This window comes from Anas acuta, chromosome 3 (genome assembly GCF_963932015.1).
Source record: "Anas acuta chromosome 3, bAnaAcu1.1, whole genome shotgun sequence".
In the NCBI taxonomy this organism is placed as follows: domain Eukaryota; kingdom Metazoa; phylum Chordata; class Aves; order Anseriformes; family Anatidae; genus Anas; species Anas acuta.
The window spans coordinates 114,839,529-114,858,017 of NC_088981.1; the positions used below are offsets into that span (position 1 = coordinate 114,839,529).

The 18,489-nt window shown below is 55.3% G+C and overlaps 2 protein-coding genes and 1 long non-coding RNA gene across 4 annotated transcripts in view; 1 reads left to right on the forward strand and 2 right to left on the reverse strand.

Moving 5' to 3' along the window:
- The window catches only part of LOC137854900 (uncharacterized), an 18,484-nt gene extending 17,086 nt beyond the window's left edge, over window positions 1-1,398 (reverse strand). The window contains exon 1 of the long non-coding RNA XR_011095444.1: window positions 1,172-1,398. This is a non-coding gene — a long non-coding RNA (uncharacterized lncRNA). The remainder of the gene's footprint in view (window positions 1-1,171) is intronic.
- Window positions 1-4,092, forward strand: part of EFHC1 (EF-hand domain containing 1) — a 19,139-nt gene extending 15,047 nt beyond the window's left edge. Inside the window, exon 11 of the mRNA XM_068678858.1 lies at window positions 1,331-4,092. Coding sequence (XP_068534959.1) covers window positions 1,331-1,402 — 72 coding nt within the window. The 3' untranslated portion in view covers window positions 1,403-4,092. The remainder of the gene's footprint in view (window positions 1-1,330) is intronic.
- TRAM2 (translocation associated membrane protein 2) lies at window positions 3,131-18,394 on the reverse strand. 2 transcript variants are annotated; one of them, XM_068678859.1, is made up of 11 exons: window positions 18,108-18,394; window positions 12,916-12,979; window positions 12,074-12,183; window positions 11,727-11,843; window positions 10,270-10,328; window positions 9,715-9,799; window positions 9,526-9,596; window positions 9,092-9,196; window positions 8,714-8,872; window positions 7,772-7,969; window positions 3,131-7,595 (listed from the first exon to the last, which is right to left on the reverse strand). In XM_068678859.1, the coding sequence occupies exons 1-11, from the start codon at window positions 18,225-18,227 to the stop codon at window positions 7,361-7,363; spliced, it is 1,323 nt and encodes a 440-aa protein (XP_068534960.1). In that variant the 5' UTR covers window positions 18,228-18,394; the 3' UTR covers window positions 3,131-7,360. The 2 variants fall into 2 exon arrangements, with proteins under 2 accessions (XP_068534960.1, XP_068534962.1); XM_068678861.1 differs by having other exon boundaries at window positions 7,415-7,595; window positions 7,772-7,944; window positions 18,108-18,391.
- Between the last annotated feature and the right edge of the window lie 95 nt (window positions 18,395-18,489).

Here is an 18,489-nt window from a genome sequence, read left to right on the forward strand (position 1 = left end):
CTGCCCATAGCTCAGGCCACCTGTGGCCGGTTGGTTAACCCAACTGAAACAGACTTGCAGGGCACAATGAGCAAAAACAGGGAAGAAACTAAAGATTCTTGCAGAGAGGAGGGAGAACGCTTCCAGGAACATGACTGGCAAGGATCCGTGCTTAGCATAAGGAGATATACAATAGATTAAGGGCCAGGAAAGGCAGTCTCATGCTTTAAGGAAGCCTAGAAACCAGAGAGAGTATTTCCCTTGCTAAAAAAACATGTTCTAACCCACAGATATGAGCATCACAGTCATGGTTAGAAAGGTGCACAGGCAGGGTAATTAATTCTCTGAAAGAGAGTAAAAAAGTGAGTAAAGGCCTTTGACCAGTGCCCTGAGGAATCTAAGGTACAAGGTGGTGACCACCCTTCCTTCTCACACGCAGGGAGCCTGCGACAACTGAGGCTCAAACCCTGTGTCTGAATCCCCACCTAGGACCCGAACACTAAAAGCATTCCTCTCCTCTCTCCTGAAATCTTAATAAGAACGTGCCCACAGCCCCTGGGACCATGACGGCGCGATAAATTAAGCATACGGCAGATAGTTAACTGCTGTCTGGCCTGGAGAGGAGCACAGCTGTCAGTCACACAAGAACAACACTAGTAAATCTGTCTCCAGGCGACAAGGGGAAGAAGAATCCTTTCAAGGAACTGTGATATTAGACCTTTTCCATCTCCCTGGGTGTCAGAAGGAGATTAGTTATGCAATTAAAGAAACAAAAGCCCTCTTTCTTCCCCGTAAGCATACAAAGGCTATAGCTCTGTAACACAATGCAGGGTCAGGCGTGGATACCAGAACTGGCTCATTAGCAGGGCTGTCACCGAGCTCAATTATCTGTGTCTCCACTTTATGCCGTGTGCACACAGCAAGCGACGTCACTCCACTTTATGCCGTGTGCACACAGCAAGCGACATCACTGAACAGTGACCGTTCGGATATGCTGCCTCCATCACGCTTTTGGCAGGAATTTCTATGGGGTTTCTGAAGGATTTGCTGTGACCTGTGCCAGTCTGTGGTCACACTTGATTTTCCGTGGCTCCGTTGTCACTGTGGTGACACTTAGAGGGCAATCAGGAGTAAACTCACATGCTTTAAGCTCTTGTCCCTGCATAGGTCAGCCATAAGCACTCGAGGTTACCTGGGATGCAGGTCTACTGACGTAGGAAGCTCTTCCACACTGGGGAATGAGATCTTCTGCTCTGTCACATAAGGCGTACCTCTGGATACTTCTCCCTAAAAAAATACATGTTTGCAGCTTCTTCCAACTCTTTACGCTGTTGCTTTTTTTTCCCCCCAGCTGATTGACCTGTGTTCTTGTGGAGAAGACAAGATAAACTACCGTGACTTCCTCAGAGCCTTCCCCTCGTGAAGCTGAAGCACAAGACCAGCAGTAATATCCTTAGCTGAGCTGACTGGACGACATCATACTTCAAAAAGGATGCTCTAATTTTCACCTTTGCTTCACTCACCCTTCCCGCCTTACTAATTTCACCCTGGCTTGGTTAACTTTTTTCTTTCCCAACCTTTCCCTGCCCTTTTTGCTACCACCAAACTCAACCTCTGAACTGCTGGATATTGAAATGAAACTCTCAGGAAAAAAAAAAGTTTTGGAGAACCAAAAGCCAGGTTCTTCTGTTGTCCTCACAACTTTTAAATGCTTGAACTAGCAAGTAAGGCTTGCTAGAGCAAAAGAGCTCTGAAACCTGGAGTGATGAGCACTCTGGATTTCTCTTACAGAGTTGAAAGGTGCCTTTCACCTTCAAGCACTAACGACTGCCAGTTTAATTTTTTATTTGCATTACAATAAGACCCAAGAGCCCTGCCAAGGACCACAATAAACACGTGCTTGCAAGTCTGAATGTAAGCAAGTCATGTATGGCTGCTATAGTGTTAACAAGTCCCCTTAAAATAAATGTACCTCAGTGCCTGGAGTAGCTAAGGATTAAAATGAGAAAAAAAAAATACCACCACAAAAACAATTCTGATTCTGGATTTACTTGAAATGGAGTAGTGCTTTAGCTCTCACATATCTCATGGAAATTGCAGGGTTTGTACACAGATCCGCTGACAGCAGCTTTGCATTTTTTAACAAAGGTTGGGAGAATGGCTTTCGAACCGAGATGCTGTCTAAACCCATCTCAGGCAATCTGTCAGCTTACAGGCTGGGTCCAATGAAAAGGAAAAACTTAACAGTTGGCATAGCAATACAGCTCTGACACTTTCGCTCAGATTGCTCATCTCTTCGTGAAGGTAAACGGGGCAGGAGCCTTCTCAGCCCCGATGACACCTGCCAGGTACTGCCGTTGAGCACAGATGAGGGGCAGCTATCACGCAGGCAGCAGAGAACAAAGCTCTTTGGAACGAAATGCTTATTTAAATCAGCTTTTGTGCTGTGGATTCCCACTTCCCCTCAGCCAGCTGAATCTCCACACGACGGCTCCCTCCTGCCTCCCCTTGTTCAGAAAGGTCACCGCTCTTCCCTTCTGGGCCCGTTTTGTGCTGCTCTTCACTCCGACCGAGAGTCACTCAAGCTATCTCAGGTCCACCTCTGATTTCAAAGCACGCCTTGGCGTTGCACGAGGTGCCTTCCAAGCAGCAGCTGACAAAGGCTGACTTCTAAAGGGCACCCTAATCAGCTTTGCCAGAGGCCAAAAACTTACAGATGAAATTACTGGAGCTGTGGGCCGTAGAAAAGAAAGTTGGAATTTGTTTCCTCTACATGCTATGAAACGGTAACCTAATACTCAACCAAATCGTGTATCATGCCCAGGGCCAGCTGCGGAAAGTATACAATTTAGCTCACCAGAAAGCATGCACCAAAGCCACATCAAATAAATCATATCCCCCAAATGCCCTTATCCTCCACTCCCAGTGAGCGAGGCAGCCACAGATAACTAACTCAGAAGCAGCTGCCTATGACACGGAAAATTCAGGAATGGGAGCCGCAGCTGTGGGGAATCTGAGGGCAATAGATGCCGCAGCAAAGGGAACAGACTCGTCTAGCACGGCAGGAGGAGGAGAAGTACAACCCACCCCAGCCTGCTCTGTGAAACCGTACAACTCAGCACCGCGGTAAAGCATCGGTGAACAGCAGCAGTGGAGGAATCTATGCCTTTTATTTATTTATTTCAGAAAATACTTTTGTTGAGTTTATCACAAAAGTCATTTAACAACAAACAAACAAACAAACAAAACGTACAAAAAAATTTGAAGTGACAGGAAGGATGAAACAAATGAGATAAAATATCGGAGGCGGTCACTTCCCCCCCCCCGCCCCCGCCAAAATCAGGAACTTTTTGCACTAAATATGGAAGAACAGAATTTTTCCTTGGGTTCCTTTGCTGAAGTTTGGTCCGTGGAGCCCAACGTGTCCAAGGAAAAGCTTTGTGCCTCCGCCTGGCGTTTACAACAACCCACTGCCAGCAACCACCGCCCCCGGCCCCGAGGCTAAGTAACATACTTCACAGTTTGAGTGTCGAGCCTGCCAAACTGTCTACAGCACGCTCCTAAAGCTTACAGGAAGGCTGTAAATCACAGCCCAGAATCTCCACCTCCTGTTGATGCACGTCGGGGTCCGTCTACCAAGAGTTCATCCGAGGCGAGAGGCAGATGCTGCCGTAAATCCCCACGCACTGCAACAGAGCCGGGGTACCTACAGGCTTCCGAGTAACTTGGGGTCAGGGGAAGGCATCCTAGAGCAGTCCTTCTCCCCTCCAGCAGGGAAGCCTACCAAAAATACATCTTCAAACAGTGAGTCAAGGGCAAGGGGACCTACGGGGAAACTGGAACTTGTTTTCTTTACCACTAACCCCAAAATGAGTAAGAAGAAAGAATCCTAAACAAAAACAACATAACCGTAATGCCCCATAATGTCACTTACAATGTCACTCAGACATTGTAAGTGAAATGCTACATCTGTTCTTCCTCAACCCCCTTCTCTTCCCAAGCCCATTACCCCAGCTATCTAAGACAAAAAGAGAGAACTACTGTCGGTTTTTTTCAAAAGCTTTCCTAGGCTAGGGCAGGAAAACCAAAAATCACACCAAAAATCATGGAGTACTCAGTCCCCGACCTTAGGTCTGTAATGGACACAGACTACAAAAGCAGTCTCATGCCCACAGGAAGGGTGCAGAGCAAGCAAAAGCATTACACCAGGAGTAGGAACTTGCAAGTTTTGGGTAGTCTCTACCAGTTTCCACGCTGCGGCAGACAAGAGCTCCTGTTTGGGGTTGGGTTTGTTGGGTTTTCTTTTTTATTGCAGAAGACATGGGGCTGGACTGGATGGGGCGCAAGAAGAGCATCCGCTCAGTGAAAGGGGGCTCTCAGCATCTCTACACAAAGCAGTCGAGGACTGCTAAGGGCTTGCAATGGAAATTCCCCATCTGGGGGAAGAAATAGCTTTTTGGGCTGAGAAGAAGGCTTGGTCTGCTGAGAAATGCCGTGGACACAAAGGAGCTGCTGCAGGCTCGCAGCCCGGGGATGGTGTTTGCACTACAAGATGGAGACAGAAGCAGACAGACTGGAAACCTCTGGGACGAGGGTGAGTGCTGCCTCGCAGCAAAGGCTCAGCACAGAAAAACAACGGGGTCATGCCACGCTCAGGCACAACAAGAGATTTCAGAAGAGACTAAAGATGGGAGGGAAAAAAACAACCAACAACAAACAACCAACAACAAACATCAGCTCTAGCTTTAAAAAACCAACCCAACCCGAAATAAGCAACATGGAAATGTTTCCAAACCAAACTGTCCCTTGTACTGGTAGCTCTATGAAAAAAAAGACAACATAAAAAAACAACAAACAAACAAAAATACACGGATGTGGCTTATGCTGTACAGAAGTTGTAGAGAGGGAAGGCTTTCGGGTACACAGCACACGGATCTAGCACAGGAGGCTACCTGGCAACGTAAGGCACTTGGGATCCAACACACAAGTAGTGACTTTGTGGAGACGCAGGGTTGTGCAAGTGGGAAAGCTGCCTGAAGCGAAGCAGGCAGGAGGAGGAATCATTCAGCAGCCAGTTTTTTGGGGGATTGTTTGTGTCAGTTGTTAACAGCCAGTGCCCCAGCACTGGCTCCGGAGACGCTGTCCACCGGGTGCTCCTGGAGGGCACGTGGCAGCGGGTGGCTGGGGAAGGAGGAGGCAGTGAAAGGAAAAGCGTCTCACACCAGACCTTTTTCCCCATATTTCCTCACATGAAGCTCTTTCCCTGCCCTCTCATCATGTTGCACTGCCTCTGTTTGAGCCAAACAGTGAATTATCTGCCCAGCAAGGACTACGAGGAGCGACTGCAAGGTGCCATCAAGGGCTCTGCTCCAAAATCTCCTTCCTCAGTTCTCCTGAAAAAGGGGGAGGGAATCCTTCCCCTAGAATCCTGCTGGTATCTTGTTTGACACCCAGAAGTCACAGAGACAGAGGAACAAGCAGAATTTGACCAACTGTACTCATGTCCCTACGCATTTTCTCCCTCTGGTGCCCAGCATTAGCTGAGGCTCAACACGGAGAGGAGGAGGAAAGGAAAAAAGACACCTACAAAAAGGGGGGGAGAAAAAACACAACTCGAAGTGTAGCAGAGAACCAACTGTCTCCCATTCCCCAAAACAGGGATGGAATAAAAAAGGTATGAAAGACAACTGTGCCAGCCTCACTGCACGAGAGCCCGAGTTCGAATCGCGCTCGGATTCAGCTCAGCCACCTGCAGGGCTGAGCGAGGGACACGCCACGAGACCACGCATCCCCCCTGCCCACAAGGAAGGTGGGCTTCGATCCCGACTTGCGCACCAAAGACTTCCCAGCCTCTCCCGGACCCCGCGCACCGCTCGCCTGCTCCTGCCGTCGCGACGCAGAGCGAAGCCTACAGCCGGCTTTGCTGCACAAAAGGCACCAACAGCAAAGCCCGGCTACAGAAGCATCCCCGGAGGAGAGCTATGGGGTGAGAGGTGCCCCTTCAGCGCCCACCTGCCCAATCCAGGCTGGTGCACAGCACCCAAAGAAGCCCGGTGCCCCGTGAAACCGCAGGCAGAAGATGCTGCCCACTGGCAAAGAGGCAGCAGGGGACCGAGCCGGTGGGATTTGGGCTTCTCCTGCCAAGACGTACGGGTGGCAGCGGGCAGGAGCAAGAGGGAAGAGTGGTCTGCAGCCACAGCTGGCCTCTGAGGTAGGTTTGAGACAACTCCATCTGCCCACAGGTCAGGCCTTTCCTACTGCACGAGCTGCTCCTTGCAGCCGCCCTTCCTTCCCCTTCCACGTCACCTCATTCACAGCTCAGAAAGGGACGAAGGGGGTAGGTATTTTTTGGAAGAAACCCTGCATTTGATAGCACCTTGGGTGGATACAGGCCGTGTATCCTTCGGAAACAAAGAGAAGCTGGTGGCTGCAGGTGGCACGGCTGGACCGGTACGAAAGGGACAAGGAAGGCTACGGCGATAGCACGAGGGGCACAGTCCCATAAACGCAAAACCCCCTTGCAGCAGCCAGTTTGCTCAGCTGGACGTGGTTATGAGCCATGAGAACACCAGGTCCAGGAGGCACACGAGGCTGACAGGAGCTCAGAGCGGGGCAGGGCTCCAGGTTTCAGCTGGACCTGAGGATATCACTGCCCCATGACAAGGCACAACGAGCTGCGGTGCCCCGAGCCCAGCTTTCACTGCTGGGAGGTCCAAACAACTACGGGGTGGTCAAGAGGATAAAAGGGACCCGGCTGTACCAGAAGAGCTGGGGCAAGCAAAGGCTAGGACGCGGGTCCTATAGGAAGAGGGATCTTCTCTCCCTTCCCTGCTGCCCACATCTCCAAAATTAGCTCAAAACCAGGAGCTGGAGGAACCCTCCTCAACCACAAGTCCATCGCGAGACAGGACACGGCTGAGGTTCCTCCCTCAGCCCCTGGTCCCTATTTGCAGCATTGACATCCCGCAGCACGTGCCAAGTGCTGGCCAGGTGTGCCCCAGGAGAGGCAACCCTCAGCTGAGATCACCCTGAGCCTCGGGGTCACAGAGCCCCAGAGCTTTTCCCCAGGAGCCTGATCCCAAAAGAGACACGCGGAGCCTTCAAACTGCCACGGCCCTGACCCGGGGGCTCGGGGAAGCAGCACAGAGGGAAGGGAGAAGCATGCTGTAGAAACAAAAACATAATAATAATGTTCGGAACCACCTACAATGCGTTTGTAACAACAACAAAAAAATGAATCGAACAACAAAATAACCAAATACTAAAGTAGAAAACCAAAATTGCACGCTTATTTACGGTGGGAAAGAGGAAGGCAAAACCAGGAGGCTCGGAAAAGGCTCCTACGAGGGGGAGGGAGCAGGGGAAGGGGACCTTTTTGGTTTTATTGCAAACGGTTTGAGAGAGCAAGAAAGGCAGGGAGGGGAGCAAGAGACACCTTGGGAGGATGACCTGTGTGTGCCAGCCGCTCGCGAGGCCCGGGAGGCCGGGCTGGTCCCTTAGTCCTGGTGTCTCGCCCTCCTCCCCAGGAGGTCCCCTCGCTCCTTACGGCGACTTCAGCTTCTTGGTTCGCGGCGAGGTGCCGTTCTCCGCCTTCACCACTCCGTTTTCGTGGTAACCTGGGGATGGAAAGAGAGAAAACGTCACCCTGCTTCACCCCACACAGCCCCAAACCTCAAACCCTCTCAGGGCTGCCCCACAGCACCCCTGGGACATCACCCCATACTCAGCAAGAGAGGCAGGTACCAAGGACACAGCTCCACACGGTGCCACCCCGGGGCCCGTCAATGCTCACCCGAGTCCCTCTTGAGAGGCTTGGCTTGCTGCTTGGCGCCGGCGGTGGCGGCGGCGGCTCGCTTCCGACTGCTCTGCTCGTGCCAGTACTCCCGCCAGCGCCGCAGCTGGAAGTGGATGAAGCGCCACATCACCGAGGCCTGGAAGAGGCACACCAACAGCAGCACACTCATTCTGGCAAGGGCGGAGAAGAGGCAGGCTGAGAAAAAAAAAAAAAGGAGCAGGGCCGCAACAAACCCGGCCTCCGACCCGCAGCGTTGGCCAAGGGCCTTCAAGGAGCAGGTGGTCACCTCGACCAGCATCGTCCAACCCATCTTTGCCAGGGGAAACCAACCCCAGCTGTTCTCTACAAAGTTGGAAGGGAGCTTGGGGAGTCCCCCAAATCCTCAGGTGTAACCCATGGCTTGAAAAAGCTTGGGAACGACTGGATGGATGTCAGGCACCAGTCCTAGCGATTTTGGAAGTGAAGCTGCATGGTGAGATGGGCTCCCAGCCCCAGTGGGCAGATGGCAAGGCACAGGGAACCCATCCCCTCCTCTGCTCCCCACGTCAACAGGCACCAAAACACAGCCAAGCAGATGGAAAAACTCCTTTCCGTTGACCCCATGAGTACCGTTAGGGGTGCAGACGGGAGAACCTGTGAGTCCTTCCCTACGGTGCCTGCTTCCACTCATCCTTTACAACTGGTTATTTCCTTCAATTAACAACTTAATTTAATTGCTGCCGTGGCTCAGGAGCCTTCACCCCTGCTGGCTGCCTGCACACCTTCCCTGCTTACCAGGGCTTTCCCCAGAGGGGGTTTCAGATCCCCTCTGGGCTTTCCAAACTCAGCTTTTCTCGCCCACGCCAGGAGAACAACCAAGGAACACAACGGGGGAGGTTTTCACGTGCCAGCAGCCACGCGAAACGATGCAAAGAGGGAGCAGGTGGGGGACATCCCTACCTGAAGAGGATGTTGTTGAAGAGGAAGCTGAAGAGATTCCCCTTCTCTGGCTCGAGGGCCTGGTTCTCCACCCGCGGCAGCCCGAAGCCGATGACCAAGATGTACAGGGTGAGGGTGAAGAGCCTGGTGACCACGAAGACAACAGCCCAGACGTTAAACCTGGAGGGGGAGGCAAGCAGAGGTGTCGGCAGGAGCAGCCTCCGTGCCCCGCGGCCACCTTCCCAGCAGGTCCCTCCATCAGCACGGCCCCTCGACGGCAGCACAAGGACAGGACACGCTGGAGAAGCATTTTGTAGACCTCTCTCCTTGCACATCCCACCTCCGAGCCCAGCACGGCCAACTCAACAGCCCCTTCCTCCTCCCAACTCGCCCGCTTACAGCTTCTCGTTGTTCTCGTCCGTGAAGTAGACCAGCCGGGCCATGTGGAAGAAGAATTCGGCTAAATACTGCAGCAGCAAGAGGATCAGCCCCAGGCGGCTTAAGCTAGGAGGAGAGGGAGAAGAAGTGAGTATCACCGGGCTGGTTGGCTTTGGTCCTTCACATCTGCCATCCCATAGCTGCAGCAAGCACCAGCCCAAAGCTGGCCGTCTCGCCCCAAATCCCTGTCCCGAAAACATTAAAGCAACGAGGAGATGAAGCAGCCCAAACCGGCAGCTTTACCACCATAAAAGCCCCTCGTCTACCATCCCACAGCCAGAAGCTCAACTTTAGCCCAGCCGCCTTTCCCCCCTTTGACCCCCAACCCCGGCTGAAGCTTTTGGGGCAAAAAAATCCCAATCCTGCACAGCCCCGAGCCCGGGGCAGGGACTCACTTGAGGAGGTACGCGCCGGCGATGTGTGCCAGGTAGAGCGCGATGCACTGCAGCTGGCGGGGGATGTCCTCCTGGCAGAGGCAGAAAGCAGAATGAATCCCCTCGCCCTGCTCCGTCCCCACCTCTCCCGGATCCCACTTGCCCTAAAACCAGAGGACGAAGAGCCTCGGGTCCCGATGCGGCTCTCACCTTGCGGACTTTTTGGAAGTAGAGCTCCGGCAGCGCGTGCAGCCAGTAGGCCAGCTGGCACAGGTAGAAAAACTTCACCTGGAACCTAAAAGACACAGGGTGGATCTGTAGGGGCACGGGGGGATCCCCGGCCACCCCACACCAGGTGATGCCCCTTTCACAGGCATCATTTCTGGGCTGAAATCATCCATTTGGCCGAGTCTGGGCTCTCTCCAGGGCTTTGTGCCCACGCTTTCAGCAAACCACACTCTTGCAAAAAAAACCCAGAAGGGAGAATTATCCCCCCACTTTGTTTCTACCACAAAAAAAAACAAAGAGCAAAGCAACCTGCCCGAGGTGCTGCAGCATCCAGGGTGAATAACCAAGCTGTGAGGACCTTCTTCACGAAGGCAGCCCTCCGGGAACACCCTCCCCACAAGCACAAAGGAGATGGCCACCCCCGGGATGTGTGCGGAGGGTGCTGCGCCGTCAGCACCCCGCTCCCAGCCGCAGGGAAAACCGTAGAGAGGAAGGAAGCGGTCAGCCCGAGAACAAAATGCCCTTGTGAGCACTTACGGAAGATAAACATGCGGGTAGTTTTCCCACAAACTCCGGGGGTTCGATATGTATCCTTCCTGAAAAAGAGAAGAGAGGCGAGCCTTCAGCGAGGGAAATCAAGGCAGCGCGTGGGTACGACGGGGTGGGTTAGTGCTGGAGTGAAAATAGGAACTGGGGGTGGCCCAGAGGAGGCCCCGAGGAGGAGCAGAGGCTGGAGCCCCTCTGCTCTGGAGCCATCTGAGGGAGCTGGGGGTGTTGGGCATGGGGAGGAGAAGGCTCCGGGGAGACCTCCCAGTGGCCTGCCCGGGCCTGAGGGGCTGCAGGATTGCTGGGGAAGGACTCACACACCCACAGAAATAATTCAAGATGCATTGCACAGTTTCATTCTCCACCCACACGCCTTCCCCTGTCTTTGCAGGGTGGATTCCAGGGGCTCCCCTCTTGTTCCACACAAGCACAGCTCCTGCCACAGGGGTGCTGCGCTGGGCTTTGCTAGGATGTCCCGTTCCATGCAGCCTAGGATAGGAACACGGCCTGCAGACCCCAAAAATGCTGGTCTGGAGGTGGCCGAGGTCCTCCAAGGAGGGCTGGCAGGACCCCTGAGCAGCAGGAGAGGACCCCTCTCCCCGAGCATCCCCAAGCCAGGGACCACAGCTGGACCCCAACCGGTAGCAGAGCATCCTCACTGCTTCATGCTGCCAAATCCATCCCATCTTCCCCACGCCGTCTGTTGTTTTTCCCTCCCTTTCTCCAAAAAAATACGAAACGATTCCACTCCAAGTTTTTTTCCCGTCTGTTTTGGGCTGAAACATCCCCAAAACAACCCGAGGCACTGCATGGTTTCCCTTTTTCTCTGCGTCCCCCACCACCGCCACCTCACCAAGAGAGGGATCACGGACATCTGCCTGTTTGCCCCAAATCCCTTCCAAGGTCAGCGAGCACAGAAGGACCCACAAGCTGCAGCCAAACTAACTCATCCCACCCAGCCTTTCACAGGGCAAAATCAGCACATTTTTTTTCCAGGATTTTCTTCTTCTGCTCCCCACACCCCACGGGGACCCTCTGTCCCTGCTACCGTTCTGCAGTCCCCTTCAAACCTTGGTCCCGTCCACGTTCCCACTCCCCCATCACGTTGCTTAGGACCAAAACCAAGTGTTTGTTTTTTTTTTTAACATCTGCAGGCGTGGAAAAGAGCTCTCAGCAGCACAAGGCTTCGTTGTTACGCTGCTTCTCCAGCCCTGCTGGCATCGGTGGGGTGAGCAGATCCATGAGCAGCATCACAGGAACCAAACCCCAGGTCAAGCCCATTCCTTCCCCTATTTCTCACAGAGGTCCTGGGTTAAGCTTTTGCTAAAATGTGCCCATCTCAGCCCAAGGGTTGATCATGAATTCTTTGCTCCCATGGGAGTTTTGTGCTCCAGACACCCAAAATTCCACCCGGGGAACCCCAAGTGCAGCCGGCACCGCGCCCTCACCGTCACGACGACGTACAAGCACCAAATCAAGGAGGTGAGGTGGAAGGCGACGAGCTGCCCCGACTCATTGAACTTGCTGTGTTTGACCTTGGAGAGATGGAGACGCCTGTTGATTTTCTGGGATGGGCCCGAGGGAGAGAAAAGGAACAAGAAAATGTGAGCCGCCGGGCCAACAACCCTCCTTCCTCCTCTTCCTCCTCATCCCAAGCAGCCCCCAGAGATGAAGGCTCACACGTGGCCACCCCAGCCCATGGATCACACCAGAGCCGTGTTTAACTGAAGCAGGACCACATCCCCACCACGGTATTTGAGATATTTCATCAACCCAAGACACCAAACACACTCACGTCCAGGGCATACTCCTGCACCACCGCGTGCAGGATGATGGCGATAAAGATGTAGAAGAGGATGGTGACCAGGTCCTTCAGCCCGTAGTGATACTGGACCAGCTCCCCGTCTGCAGAGAGACCAAACCTGGGGTCAAATCTCCCAACCCAACCCATTTCCTACATTTCCAAGGGCTTAAGTCTTCTGGGGTGGGGTTATTCCCGACACAGCTCGGCTGGGGCCGTCTGTTTTGGAGACAGAGAGAGGTGAGGACTGTGCCAGGGGCCACAGGGCTGGGAAAAAGGGCTCCAGCCTGGGTTAAATCGTTGCTAGAGGGGGGACAGCTTCTTCTCTGATTGTCACACACCCCAAGCAAGGTGATTACAGAGCCCCTGGGATTCCTGGCAGCAGGGAGGGATAAATCACCCAGTACACAGGCAGCGGAAACCGTCTGGACTGGGCTCTGGGGGAGCGCAGACCACAATTTAATCTGGAAGCAGGCCGAGTTCCTCAACCCTGACATTCAGGGACGTGCACGGCAGACCTACCATCTCCCCTCTCCTTATTTTCATTAATCCCAACCGCCCTGATCATCAGCTGGATGATTTCTCAGCTTCTCCTTAGGGGTGGCTTTCTGTGCCCCGAGCCTTTGGCCCACGCCGGTGCCTAAATCACTGCCAGGCTGGGAGGCAGCAGCCAAAATACAAGCAGGGACCGAGCCCTGCTTCCCCCCATTTCTGATTTTTCAAGTTTTCTGTACCACCAGGCGAGATCCAAGCAGCCTACATTGGTGGAAGCCGATTTGGGGCTTCCCCATTTTGGGGATTTGGGGCAATCGCATGGGGACAGCAGCGCCTCTTACCTGCCGTGGGCACGCTGACGTTGTACTGAGGTAAGATAAACAGGAAGGCTGTCTTGGCTGTGACCTGTCAAAAACACACAGGAGTTGGGGGGAAAAAGCAAATTCATTGTTAAATTAATTAATTCCTCTGCCAGCCTTTGTTCCCCTTTCCTACCGTGCTGGGAAAGGGGATGCGAGCGGGGCAGAAGGGAGATGTGCAGGCAGCAGGTGATGGGAGCAGGGATTTGGGAAGGAGAAAGGGGTGGATAAAAGAGGGAGAGAGCTGGAGAAGCCAGCAAAGCCTGACGGGGGAGATCCTGCTTCCTATTGAGGACTGAGGATTCCTATTGCATCCCTCTGGCAGCACCCATCCAGGTGTGACCCTTGCTGTAGCCTCACTGAGCTCTGCGTGTCCCCGTCCCTCTCTCAACCCCCAGATGAAATTAAACGAAATAAAACCCTTGGGATGAGACATCGGGTCCTCTGCAAAGCAGGGCTGTGCTGCTTGCTCTTAATTTATCCCTTTTAATCGAAGGGAACGATGCCCTGGCCGTGAAGCAGGAGGATTCGTGGCGATGGGGCAGAGCCGAGCATCCCACCCCGCTGCTGCGCTTCCCCCAGACATCTCGAGAGCTGCAGGCTGTTAAAAACCCAGCTGGAAAGATTGCTTCACGTCTCGCAGGACGCGGCTGGAAGGAGGTGGGGGGGGTTGAAAAAACAACCCGGGGGCTTTGCCAAGTGCTCCCGTCCCACCCCCAGGAGCATTGAGCAAGGGGCTGGAGCTCGGCTGGAGCCCGGCACCGAAACGCTCGCGGAGAAACAAGACGCAAAGTGCCCGAGGAGAAGGAGACCACGGGCAGGATTTGGGGTGGTAATGGAAAAAATGCATCGCGTGGCTGGCTTACGGAGACGCTCCTGGCTCCTGCGAGCCTTGCTGGAGAGGAAAGAGAGAAGTTCCTTCATCCGGAGCGGTACGGCATGGCCGGGACTGTGCAGCCAAACCCCACAGTGAGCTGGTGCAGGGCACGAGGTAAATGCGTGGGCTCAGTGCTGGCCACGATGCTGCAGGGATGTGTTTTTGGGGTTTTTGTCTCTGTCTGGCTGCCACCCAGAGGTGGCACCCCCGGGATGAAGCCTCCTAACCAGCCAGAGGGGCCGTAATCAGCCCCGTGGGTGCTGGTGGGCATCACGGGAGCCTCACTTGCAGTCTTTGGAGGCAGTCCCGGGGCTTTTTGAGGGCTCAGAGCATCCTCCCCACCACTTCGACATGAAGGGCACCTCCAGAAAGGGCACCTCCAGCTCCCCTGCAAGGCAGAGCTGAGGATTTCTCAGCTCGGGAAGCAGCTGGCGGTGCTTTTCAGCTCACATCAAGCTCTCGGCCAGAGAAAGGAGAAGTTGGTAACGGGAAGAGCAGAGCGAGCATTATTCAGAGGCACAAGACCTGCAGCGGTGCTTGTTCCGAAACCAGAGCCCGGTGAGGGAATTTTTAAAAGGTGGGAGCGGGATTCATCTGGCCAAGCCACGTGGGGACCATATGGGAAATGCTCTGCGGTCCTTGCTTGCTCCAGGCACCCCTGTGCAACACAAAGGGGTGAGGAAGATGCTCCTCACCCTGCCTGGCACGAGGGATGTGCTTAAATCAGACGGATTTGGGAAGGTGGGATGCTCAGAGTGGCCTGGGCTGCTCCTCACGGGGCGATGTAGCCACGCATCAAAGCTGCACATCACCTGGGTTTGGTCTCTGATACAAAGCACCGAAGCTTCCCCGGCCCTTTTTTGATGTTTTTTTTCCCCCCATGAGACAAGAGTCCAACCAAAATCCCAACTTCACGTGTACAAGCACGCAAGCTGCTTGTAATAAAGGACCCTGAGCGCACACATCCAAGCACCTACCCCAAAATCCCAGGATCACAGCACAGCTGGGGCTTGGGGACACCCCTGGGTGCCCCTGTAGGGTGCCCAGCCCCATGGCCCCATGTCCTGGCGGCCATGGCCCCTCTCCTGCCTGTCCAGGTCCCTCGGGATGCCAGCACCCTTTGGGGTCAATCAACCACGAGCATCCTTCGCCGGGGAAGCACCAGGTAGCTCTCCAAAACCCGTCCCCACTTCCTGCACCCCAAAACCTCACCCTGGTGGGATTTGTGGGGTCCCAGCCACGCTCCCGTTCGGGTTCCAGCTCCTCCCAAGGAAGGAAGCGGCTCCAAAGCCCCGGCGGGGGAGGCCGGGGGAGCTGCTGCAGCCCAAGCTGGGAAAATATTTCCTGGGCTTGAAAAACAACTTCTAATTACAGATAAAACACCATCGGGAGATTTTGCTCCGTTTTCTTCCCCTCTGCCAGCCGGAGCGTTTGCTGAAGGAAAACCACATCAGCCCCCAAGCCGGGATGGCTCAACCCAGGCCCCGTATGTACACCAGAGACCAAACTTTGGACCAGAGCCCTGGAAGGTAAACAGCCGCCTTCACAGCCCCTCCACTGCCCGGGGTCACCAGCACGGCCGGGGAGGCTGGGGAAAAGTCACTTCTGCACGAAATCCCAAATTCCAGGCAGCCTCGAGCCCTTCCAGGTCTGATATTGAACCCCAAATGCCCTCAGCACACACCGAGCCCTGTCCCCACCTGCCCACAGCAGATGGTTCTGGGTGGGAAGGAGCCCTAAAATCATGCCTCAGTTTCCCCATCATGCACAGATCGCGGCATCTGATAGAGAAATCCCCCGAAATGGCAAGATTTCCCCCAAATTCAGCCCGTAGGGATGCTGCCCGGCCTTGTACCGTGCGCCCTGATGCAAGCTGGACAGCTGGGGGCTCAGCCGAGCCCGGCTTCGGTTTCATTTTTCTGCCAAAAAGGGTGAAAAAGAAAAAAAAATAAAGAAAGATATGCAAAGACGGAGAGCAGCTGTTTCGCGTTTCCAAACTTAAAATGGTTTGGGAGAAAAAAAAAAAACAACACAACAAAAACCACAGAAACTTTTCAGTGCCCTCCTGCACGTCCCCGCGAGGTGCATGGCACCCCAATAACCAGCGCCCCGTCCCCAAATCGGCCAGGGCAGCACCCCAAAAGCGGACTGGGCTCCTTGTGCCATCGATCCGCCGGGAATGGGAAGAGGTCGTGAGCCAAAGAGGATGCTGGAGGTGGATTTCGAGGCGGGGAGATGCTCGGCGAGCCTTGGAGCATCCCCTCCACCCCGCCCGGCGCGGGGCTGCCTGGGAAAAGGTTAAAAAATCCCGTTTGCGTGCCCCACAAACCCTCCCCTCCACAGGAAACGGCCCCATTGTGAGCAGGACTCGGCCGTTTCCGCCGTCGGGAAGGTGGGAAGCCAGCGGGACCAGCGGGAGGACGAGGAGGAGGAAGGGCCGGGGATGTCACCGGGAGGTGACACGGCCGAGCTGCCACCAAAACTCACCGCGGGGGCGGCTCGGGGGGGGGCCTGGGGAAGAGCAGAGCAGGATTTCTCCTCCGGGGGAAGACAAAGCAGGAGGAAAACGAAATATAATATAATAGTAACAGCAGTGATAATAATGATAATAACACAAGAGCCCTCCGGGGGGGTCACTGCTCGCATTGGAGAGGGGTTATTTTGGGAAAAGCAGCCCTCGGGGCGTCACGGCCCCTGAAATCCCACAAAAGCAGCGGCACCCCGAAAGCTGCAGCTGCAGGGAGAGAAAACCTCGTGGGAGATGCAACCCGGGCGATTTTTTTTTTCTTCTTTTTTTCTTTTTTTTTTTTTTTTTTTTTTTGCCCAACTTCGGGGCATTTGCGGGCGGTTTTGGGACGGGCGCCGGCCCTCCCGCCAGAGCTTTAGGAGCCGTCCCTTACATAAATCCCTGCCACGCACTCAAGCAGCTCATTCAACGCCTTTGCAGGAAGAAAAAAAAAAAAACAAAAAACAAAAAAGAAGTCAGGAAAAGGAATAAATAAATAAATAAATAAAAGAAAAGCAAAGAGGAGGGGGCTGCCATCGGGAGGGGGGTAAGGAAATGGATTTCCTCCTCCTGCGATTTGCTGGAGAAGGAGCCTTTCCTCCTCTGCCAGGCCCCCTTCTTCCCCGGCCACCCCTTTTCCCGTCCCCGGATTCCCTGTTGAAACGTGGCACTGGGCTGGAGGGGAGGGTTTGGGCAGGGTTTTAGGGGGGATCCGCTCCGGCCGCTGCCCACCCGAGGTGCCTCCACGTAGGGAGGCCGGAGAGGGTGAAGGCTGCGCGGCGGCCTCCAGCCCTCCCCTGTCTCCTCCCCGAAAAGAGGAGAGGAAAAAGGAAAAAAAAATAAAAAAAGGAAAGAGAGAAAAGGGAGCTGGGAGAGGGAAGGAGCAGGGGGAGAGGCGGCGTTCAAGGCGCTGCTCGGCCTTTGTGGGGCTCTCGCCAACCCAAAGTTTCCCTGCGGAGGACGAGGGGAGGCCGGGGGCCCAGAAGCCCGCGGCGCTCGTCCCACGGCACCTGGAAAAAGCACCTGGAAAGGGGACAAAGTGGAGGAATAGCCCCAAAACGAGACCTGGAAGCATCCACCGGGGCTCAAGGTTTCCTCGCAGGAGGCCGGGGCTCGAGGCAGCCTCCGGGCACGGGACGGGAGGCCGATGGTGCTCGGGGAGCCGTGCGGGGCAGGGACCCTCCCCAGCAAGGGAGGCAGATTTTGGGGAGCCAAAAGGAGAAGCGGGGTTGGCGAGCACCCAGCGGAGACCCGTGAGCCTCAGTGGTGCTAAAGGGTTTTATTTGGGGTGGGGACGGGGCACCCCAAAAGGCAGCGGTGGGGTCCTGCATACGACTGGGTCCGTTTTGGGAGCGTTTGGGGGAACCGGGGGGGGGTCCCACTGCTGGTGGGGGGTGAATGGAGTGCCCTGGGGGTTAATGGGGTTCTCCAAGGATTAATGGGGTGCCTCGAGGATTAATGGGGTGCCCAAGGATTAATGGGGTGCCCCGGGAATTAATGGGGTGCCTCGAGGATTAATGGGGTTCCCCAAGGATTAATGGGGTGCCCCGAGGATTAATGGGGTGCCCCGAGGATGGAGAGGGTTTGGTGCCCCAAAAACAGCGGGGATCTGCCCCACAGCCCCTGGGGGGGGTGTAATGGGGTGAGGGGCACCCAGGGTGCCCCATCCACAGCAGGAGGGGGGGGGACACACGGAGATGGGTGCGGGTGTCCCGGGGGGGGGGGACACGCGTGGGAAACGGGACCGTGGGGAGTGGGGGAGCCTTGGGGGGGGCGGCGGGGGGCTCTCACCTCGAACATGAGGGCGATGAAGACGATGAGCACCAGGCAGAAGCCGATGTCGGCGTGGTTGTGGATGAGGAACTCCTGGCTGAAGAGCGGGTGGCTCTTGGCTCGCCTCCGAAAAGCCATGGCCGGCCCGGTACCGGCACCGGCACCGGCACCGGGAAAGCCACCGGCACCGGCACCGGGACCGGGACACGCCGGGAACCGGGGCTGGGCACCGGGAGCCGCCTCCCCAAAAACTTCCCCGGGCCCCGCACAACTTCGCGGAGCTCCGCCGCCGCCCCGCGCAGGCGCCGCCGCCCCGCAAAACCCCTCCCCGGTCCCACCCCCGGCTGCTGGGCTGGACACGGCCCCCCCCGGGTCCCCTCCGTGTCCCCTCCACCCCCCC